The sequence below is a fragment of the Haemaphysalis longicornis genome, unplaced genomic scaffold (assembly GCF_048455015.1).
Source record: "Haemaphysalis longicornis isolate Haplotype H1 unplaced genomic scaffold, Haemaphysalis longicornis Haplotype H1 scaffold_8, whole genome shotgun sequence".
Taxonomy (NCBI): domain Eukaryota; kingdom Metazoa; phylum Arthropoda; class Arachnida; order Ixodida; family Ixodidae; genus Haemaphysalis; species Haemaphysalis longicornis.
The window spans coordinates 41,107,828-41,116,208 of NW_027526445.1; the positions used below are offsets into that span (position 1 = coordinate 41,107,828).

At 51.4% G+C, this 8,381-nt stretch overlaps 1 protein-coding gene across 1 annotated transcript; it reads left to right on the forward strand.

The window, feature by feature from the left end:
* Nucleotides 1-6,110: 6,110 nt before the first annotated feature.
* Nucleotides 6,111-7,953, forward strand: LOC144148833 (uncharacterized). Its single transcript, XM_077680350.1, has 3 exons — nucleotides 6,111-6,255; nucleotides 6,354-6,534; nucleotides 6,806-7,953. The coding sequence occupies exons 2-3, from the start codon at nucleotides 6,424-6,426 to the stop codon at nucleotides 7,730-7,732; spliced, it is 1,038 nt and encodes a 345-aa protein (XP_077536476.1). The 5' UTR covers nucleotides 6,111-6,255; nucleotides 6,354-6,423; the 3' UTR covers nucleotides 7,733-7,953.
* Nucleotides 7,954-8,381: the final 428 nt, after the last annotated feature.

Here is an 8,381-nt window from a genome sequence, read left to right on the forward strand (position 1 = left end):
CAAGCGAGTTCATCTTCACTATAAACAATGTGCAGCTCAAAACTCCACCTTGAGGCACGCCATTTTCTTGGACATGAACCCTAGAGAGTGCAGACCCAACTCTCACACGAAAGGTTCGCTTGGACATGTAACTGCCAAGTGTGCTTAGCATGTTGCCCGACAAACCTAACGACTTCAGATCGCTGAGGATGCCGTAGCGCCAAGCGGTGTCGTAGGCTTTTTCAAGATCAAAGAACAGTGTAATGCAGTACTGCTTATGAACGAATGCATCCTTTATATATGATTCTAAGCCAACGAGTTGATCATTTGTAGATCGCCCTGCCCGGAAGCCTGCCTGGCAGCTCTCGAGAAGACCGTTGTATTCCAGGAAATATACAAGTCTCTTGTTTATCATCTTCTCGAGAAGCTTGCAGAGGCAGCTTGTCAGGGCTATGGGACGATAACTTGCAGGGGAGGTGGGATCCTTCCCCTCCTTGAGGAAGGCCACTACTATGGCCTCCCTCCAAGACCTAGGTAACCGCCCCGAAATCCATATTCTATTGTATAGGTGTAAAAGTGTTTCTAAAGTGTCTCGGTGTAAGTGTTGTATCATAGTGTATGTGATGTTGTCGGCGCCTGGAGCTGAAGGCTTACAAGTGTTGAGAGCGGCCCTCAACTCAAAAAGTGAGAACTCAGAGTTGTAAGACGTAGTTGATCTGTTCTTGTCACGTAGAGAGTTCTTTTCGGCAGATGTTTTGTGTTTCATGAAAGTGTCTGTGTAGTGTGATGAACTAGAGACGTGTTCGAAGTGTTGTGCAAGTGCATTAGCCTGGTCTTCTAGTGTGTCCCCTGTTGTGCTGACCAGGGGCAGGCTATGTGTATTTTGTCCTTTCAGTTTACGTATCCTTGTCCATACTTTACGTGTGTCTGTGTAGGAGTTAATTGATGTAAGAAAAGCGCGCCAACTCTTTCGTTTTGCCTCACGGCGCGCGCGCTTCCCGAAAGCCTATGCCCGTTTAAAAGAAATCATGTTTTCCTATGTGGGGTACCGGCGAAGGATACTCCAAGCTTTGTTCTGGGCCTCTCGCGCCCGCCGACAGTCGTCATTCCACCAGGGCCTCCTTGGGTGCCGCACGGCTCCGGAGGACTGGGGAATGGACTTTTCGGCGGCGTCGAGGATGTGCGCCGTGACCAGCTCGGTTGCCTCCTCTACGTGTAGGTGTCTAATGTCTGTGTAGTGCAGTTGAGATGTTTCTGTGAATGTGTTCCAGTTCGCTCTAGCTTCGTTGAACCTACTATGGGAAAGAGAACTGTTTGGCCCTTTACCTATATATGTTAAGGATGTTGGGAAGTGGTCACTACCATAGGGGTTTGTGTCCACTCCCCATTCAAGAAATGGAAAGAGTACTGCAGAGCCAATAGCAAGGTCAAGGTGTGAGTAGGTGTTGTGCGCTATATTATAGTATGTAGGCTGTTGCTTGTTAAACAGGCATGCTCCCGATGATGTTAAGAACTTTTCGATGAGGCAACCTCGGGCATCTGTTCTAGAAGAGCCCCACAGAGGATTGTGTGCATTGAGGTCACCCATTAAAATGAAGGGTTCAGGCAACTGATCCACAAGAGCCTCGAACTCGGAGCTCAACAAGTGATAGTCTGGTGGGATGTAGAGGGAGCACACCGTGATTAGCCTATTAAAACTTATTACTCGGATTGCAACAGCCTCTAGGACAGTGTTCAGCTGGATGGTGTGACATGCCAAGGATTTGCGGGCAACGATGGCCACACCACCAGAAGAGTATGTGCAGCCGTCTCTGCCCTTTCGGAACACCGGGTAACTATTTAAGAAATTTGTGTGTTTTTTATTCAAGTGTGTTTCCTGGAGACACATGACACTTGGCTGATTGGAGTGCAGTAACTCGCATACATCATCCAGGTTCTTGAACAGGCCTCTACAGTTCCATTGTATTAAATTTTCTTTTCCCATTATTTTATGTTAGGAGCGACTGGAATGTGTGGTTATGTGTCGTTCGGGGCGGTTACTCTGGCTGGCTTCTTTCTTTCTTGGGATCGTGACGTCCGATCCCGTCCCCTTCGCTGCGCAGCAGCGACGAACGGATTGACGTCCATTTTCTCTTCAGATGTCCTCGGAGTTGCCGCCTTGTCGGGCTCCTTGGAGGAGGAGGAGGAACAAACTTTATTAACAGTGAAGTCGAGCGGGATCGTGGTCGGGGTCCTCATTCCAGGACTCCGTTGGTGCGGCCTGCCATCTTCGCCCTTTCAGCGAGCCAAAGCTGCTTACTCAGGTCTGAGCTGGCAAGCTCACTCTCCCACTGCTCGTGAGTTGCATCAGGGATTGGATCAAGGTCTGGGTTTGACTGGCAGGCCCAAACCATATGGTATAGCGTAGCTTGGCTGCCGCAGTATTTGCACAGGGGGTAGTATAACGTGGGGTGGATGGTGTGTAGCCGCGTTGGGTGTGGAAATGTGTTGGTTTGAAGCCGTCGAAGGGTGACTTGTTGTTCTTTTGTTAGCTGGTCGGCCGGCGGCGGGAAGGTGCGTCGTGTGAGCATGTAGTGTTGGGTGATGTCGCTGTATGTGATGAGTGAGTGACGGGTCCTCTCATCGTCCTCTTGCGGTGCCCGGCGAGCAAGTTCTCGGGCGTAAGCGTGCGCCGCTTGATTACCGCAAAGAGACGAGTGAGCAGGTGTCCAGATAATCTTGACTGTTCTTTTGGGGGGGTTCTGGGTTATAATTCGTGCGGCTACCTTAGAAATTCTTCCAGCCGTGTACGTTCGACACGCCGCTTGTGAGTCCGTAATGATGGTCGTGGCTTGGGTCTGCGTTATGGCTAGTGCAAGTGCCACTTCTTCTGCTTCGAGGATGCTGGACTTACGAAGGGTGACACTTGTAATGAGAGAAGTGGGGGTGGCGACGACCGCTGTTTTAGTGTTTGCACGCGCGTAGTCCGCTGCGTCGGTGAAGACTGTCGTACTCGAGTCGCCGTATTGTCTTTCGAGGGCCAGCGCCCTGGCCGTTCTTCTGCCTTCGTGATGCTGGGGGCTCATGTTTCTTGGAAGTGGGGGAACGTATAGCTTGGATCTTATATCCCAGGGTATGTCTATCGCAGTATCTGCTTCCGTTGGCGACATGAGCCCCACGTTCGAGAGTACTTGGCGTCCTGTGGGCGTAGTATTTAGTCGCGCTTTTTGGGCATTCAGGTGCGCTTCCGCAAGTTCGTCTAGGGTGTTATGTACTCCCAGAGCCATCAGGCGAGCGGTAGAAGTGCTGGTAGGAAGTGCGAGGGCTTGTTTGTAGGCCTTGCATATGATGGTGTCAATCTTCCGGCGTTCTGTTGCCAGGAGGGTGGCGTAGGGAACGACGTACGTTATTCTCGATATTATGAAGGCTTGGACCAGACGCAGCATGTCCTGTTCCTTCATGCCATGATTTTGGTTGGCAATGCGGCGAAGCATCCTGACAATTTGGGTGGTGGACGAGTCCAGTTTTTTTTATTAGTTGGGTGTTTTTGCAATCTGCCTGATATGTCATGCCGAGTATTTTGATGGTTGGGGTGGGATGGATTTTGGTCCCATCCATTGTGATATAGATGTCCGTGGTTGTATCTCGGCGGCGTTTTTGCACCATGACAAGTTCCGATTTCTCAGGCACACAGGTGAGACCACACCCTTTGGCGTAGGCATTCACCACGTCTGCAGCCTGTTGGAGGCGGTCCTGCATGGCTCCTGCGGACCCTTTGCTTATCCAGATAGTGATATCATCGGCGTAAATGCCGTGCTTAATGTCCGGGATTTTGTTCAACTCTTTTGGCAGGTTTATCAGGGCTATATTGAAAAGTATTGGAGACAAGACAGCGCCTTGCGGCGTACCCCTACTTCCGCATATCAAGGGGTCGGATCGCAGGTCGCCCACCTTGATGACAGCTTGCCGGCCCGTAAGAAAGTCGCGGACGTATCCGTACATTTTTTCGCCGCAGCCGAGGTAGCTGAGGTTCGTTAGGATGGCGGCATGAGCAACGTTGTCGAAGGCCCCCTTGAGGTCTAACGTGAGGATGGCCTTGGGCGTGGTCTTACTGGCCGATTCGAAGATGTCGGTTTTCAGTTGCAGTAGGATGTCTTGTGTTGAAAGGTGAGGACGAAACCCGAACATCGTATGTGGCATTTGTTCAGTTCTTTCTAAATATCTTTGCAGCCTGTCTAGAACAACGTGCTCCATAACCTTCCCGACGCAGGAGGTGAGGGAGATCGGGCGGAGGTTGTCGACGCATGGCGTCTTGCCCGGTTTTGGTAGAAATCTCACCTCTGCCTCCTTCCATGCAGTCGGGAGGATGCTGGCAGTCCAGCACTCATTCATGTATGAGGTTAGAGCACCGATGGAAGCGTCGTCTAGGTTTGCCAGAGCCTTGTTCGTTATTTTGTCCATACCCGGTGAGGTGTTCCGCCGGATCTTAGCCAGGGCCGCCCGCACCTCAGCCGTTCTGTGGACCCTTTCGGGGGCCCTTTTCTGGGGCCACGACCGCCAGGGGTGCCAAGGGTGGCACAGGCGGTGGGGCAGAGGTGGAAGCACCTGCCGGTCCCTCCGCGTCCATTTCCTCCGTGCCATCAGGTGAACTGGGGGCCAGAAGAGTGGAACCGGAAGGAGCGGCACCACTCCCAACCGTGTTGGTTGCCACCGCAACCGCTGAAGGTTCCCCCTGCGGCACGGTGACGGATTGAGCTGCCAACAGCAACTCAGCGGGGGGCTCGGGCCGGGCACAGTCTGCGCCGCAGTACTGTGTCCCTGCCGAAGCAGAACGCCGCTCCGCCCCCCGGCGAGCTGCGTCTGCGTACCTCCCCAGGGGGAAAGAGGCGAACCTCTTTCGCGCCTCTGGGAAGGAAATGTTCTCGGTTACTTTTATGTTTATGATTTTCTTTTCTACTTGGAATTTTTCGCAGGTGCGGGAGTATGCTGGGTGGGGTCCCTGGCAGTTGGCACAGGTGAAGACCTGTGTGTTGCTATCATCAGTGGGGTGATCGTTCTGGGCGCATTTGGCGCAGGTTAGTCTTCCGCGACAAGCGTTAGTGCTGTGACCGAATCGCTGGCACTTGAAGCAGCGGCGCGGGTTCGGAATGTATGGACGGACTGGGCAACGGATACATCCTGCATTTATGTGTTCTGGAAGTGTGGATCGGTCGAATGTTAGGATGATGTGCTTCGTGGCTATTTCTTTGTTGTCTCTCCGGATGGTGATCCGCCTCACTGCCGTCACACCTTGATCTTTGAGGCCCTCGAGGAGGTCGATGTCTGTCTCGTTTAGGAGATCCGTCTCAGAGATCACACCCTGCGAGCTGTTGAGGCTGCGGTGGGGTGTGATCCTGACATCTAGATCGGCCATGCGGGTTGGGTTGAGAAGACTTGTTGCCTGTTGCTGATTATTGAGTTCTACTAGGAGTTCACCAGTTCTTTGTTTTTTAGCCTTATAAGATTTGCCCACAATGTTTTCAAGGAATTTCGAGATCAGAAATACAGACTTGGAAGTGATGGGGTTTGCTTTTTCTGTTGATTCGATTATTAGGAAGCGGGGGTAGTTGTCCGGTTTAGGGGCAGCGATTGCAGGGAGTAGTGGGAAGGAAACTTCGGTGCGGCCCCTTTTCAGGGACCGATCGAGTTTGGAGCGGGGTTTTGAAGAAGCCATGAATTAATAAATTCTATTCGGCCGTGGTGCATCCGCCCACCCCGGGGCCCAACAAGGGGACGCGACAGGTACTTGCAAGCAAGGCCTGCCTGCGCCAGATTTACACCACGGCTATAACCACATATGGCGTAACACAGGGTTGTTAGCCACACCAGGTTAACCCTAGCCGCCAAGAAAAGGAGAAGAACCAAGAAGAGAGAAGGTGACAGGAAAGTTGTTAGAAAGAGGATAGGAAAGTAAAAGATGTAGAGGAGGACAGGAAGAGGCGACTGCCGATTCCCTCCGGTCGGGTCAGGCCGGAGGTGCCGTCTACGTGAAGCGTGGGCCAAAGTGGTGTGTTGCCTTTGCCGAGGGGCCTTAAAGGTCCAAACACTCGGCATTGGCTCAACCACCAGGTTCCCCTTTCCCCCGGACACGGCTCTGCCACGCACGGCCAACGCAGCTTCAAGAATATGCTCGAAGCACTTCGTTGGCGGCGAGAAAAGTTCAATCACCTCCCATCCTGGGTACTCTCCCACGATATTCCCACCAGCCTACAAAGTGCGCCCAGTCAACTCGAACCCAAGCGTGTCAAGGTATGAAAGGTAAGCATCGCAAACAAACATGTGGCGCTCGCCTTTACGGACCCTCGTCCTGCATAACAAGAGGTAACTCGCTGTGACGATGCTATTTGGTTCCCAAGGTGGCACAAAAGAAACTCAACGGCTACCGACCTCCGAGAAAGCGAAGCGGATGCTGACAGCGATGCAGCTATGGATTCGGAATACCCTGACGAATGCAGCGACTCAGACTCTGTTCCAGACATGCACAACGTGGAGCTGCTGTGCGCCGTGGCAGAAGCGTCGCGCCAAAAGCATGACCAGGTAACGTGTTCATGGGAAGTAATAGCGTAAACATGAAGCAGCCGACACAGCATGAAAAAAAAGTGGCGTATAGGTCAAATTAATGGCTATACAAAGCTTTGTCACATAAAGTGAGTGCTGGCAGACAAAAACCTGAGCCCTCCGCTGCTTTTTTCAGGGTGCCTCAATTGTGAAAAATTTAAGGCTGCATGGCTGACCAGGGTACATGCAGCACTCACTGCTGCTTTTTCCTCACCAGTAACCACCTGTTGTAATCTCTTTTTTTTTCAAGGGCTGCCAAACCGAAGACAACTTGTTACTTGAGAAGACTTTTTCGGTATTTTTGTCCACAACCGATGGGAGTGATGCGTGTTCGCAGGTTTCTCACAAAGCTGTTTGTGAAGTAGAAGTCCAGTGTAGCCCGTGTGTGGTGTCCTGGCACAGTGGGTCCGATTACCGGGCCAGCTGCTTCACGGGCTGCGACAGCATGAAGTCTTGTGCTTCAGCAGTGAAGGATCTATGTGGTGTTACGATGGATGTGTTTGCCCTTCTGCTGTCCGTTCTGACTGCTCGCGCCGAACGGTCGTGTGACCCTCCCCTCTGTGACAAGCTGCTTCTCTTTCTGATGAAGCTCAAACTGGGCATCAGCTATTCTTCGCTGGCCGCGCTATTCTCAGTGAGCAGCACGACTGCGTCACGTCACTTCAACAGCATCCTGCGGTCACTCACCACTGCAACACAGAAGTGGATCTACCACCCCCCCGCAAGTGCCATCAAAGCCCGGCTACCGGACAGTTTTAAGTTGCACTACCCACGCTGCTCAATGATAATTGACTGTACAGAGGTGCGTACAGAGCAGCCGAGCACCGTGGAGCAGCAAAGGGCCCTTTATTCACACTACAAGGGAACTTACACCGTGAAATTTATTGTGGCTATAACACCCTGCGGCACAATATGCCTTCATTCGGAAGCATACGGTGGAAGGTGTTCGGATGCATTCATTACAGTGAACTCGGGATTCTATGATTTAGTCGAACCAGGGGACACGATATTAGCTGACAAGGGCTTTCCAGGCATTCAGGCAGGCCTTGATGAGGTAGAGGCTGTGCTTGTGATGCCAGCTTTCCTGCACGGGCAGGGGCAGTTTACCGAAAATGAAGTGCAAGAAACGTACAATATTGCTCAAATAAGGATCCATGTAGAACGAATGATCCAGTGAATCAAACTGTACAACATCCTGAATTCCCAAGTGCCGACAGAGCTGCTTCAAGCAATGAGTGATGTCTTTCACATGTGTTGCGTTTTAGCCAACCGGCAGCCCCCTATCCTGAAACCAAATGAGAATGACAAGCAAGCAACGTGCAATGCTGCTCCTGCTGTTGACTAGGTTCAGGTGCTGCAGTCCTGATGCATGCTTTTTTAATTGTGACAGTAAATGCGGGTGGAAACCTGAGGTGCGTCTTTCTTTCCTCTAAGCATAGAATAATACAGAGAATTTCACACACTTTTATTATACACAATGCACAAAGTATTTACATGTGCCCCATGGCAAGAGCTGGCAAAAGCCACACAAAGTAGAAGTCCAAGTGCTCGCACTGCTGTGCTAATAAACAGTTCATCTCTCTCAATAAGAAGAGTAATGCTCTGGAGGTTCGAATACACAAAAAAGAAGCACATTCTCATGTTGCAGACATACATCAGCAACTGCACTTGCGTATAGTACCTATGGCTCTTGAGCAACGTGAGCCGACCATCTATGTACTTTACGTACTTCAGAAAGGAAACCTCCTCCGTTGCATCAACATGCTATCCTTTCTACTCTGAGGGCACTTTATCTCAAGAAGGCAAGGGCTGCCTTGGTATTGCAG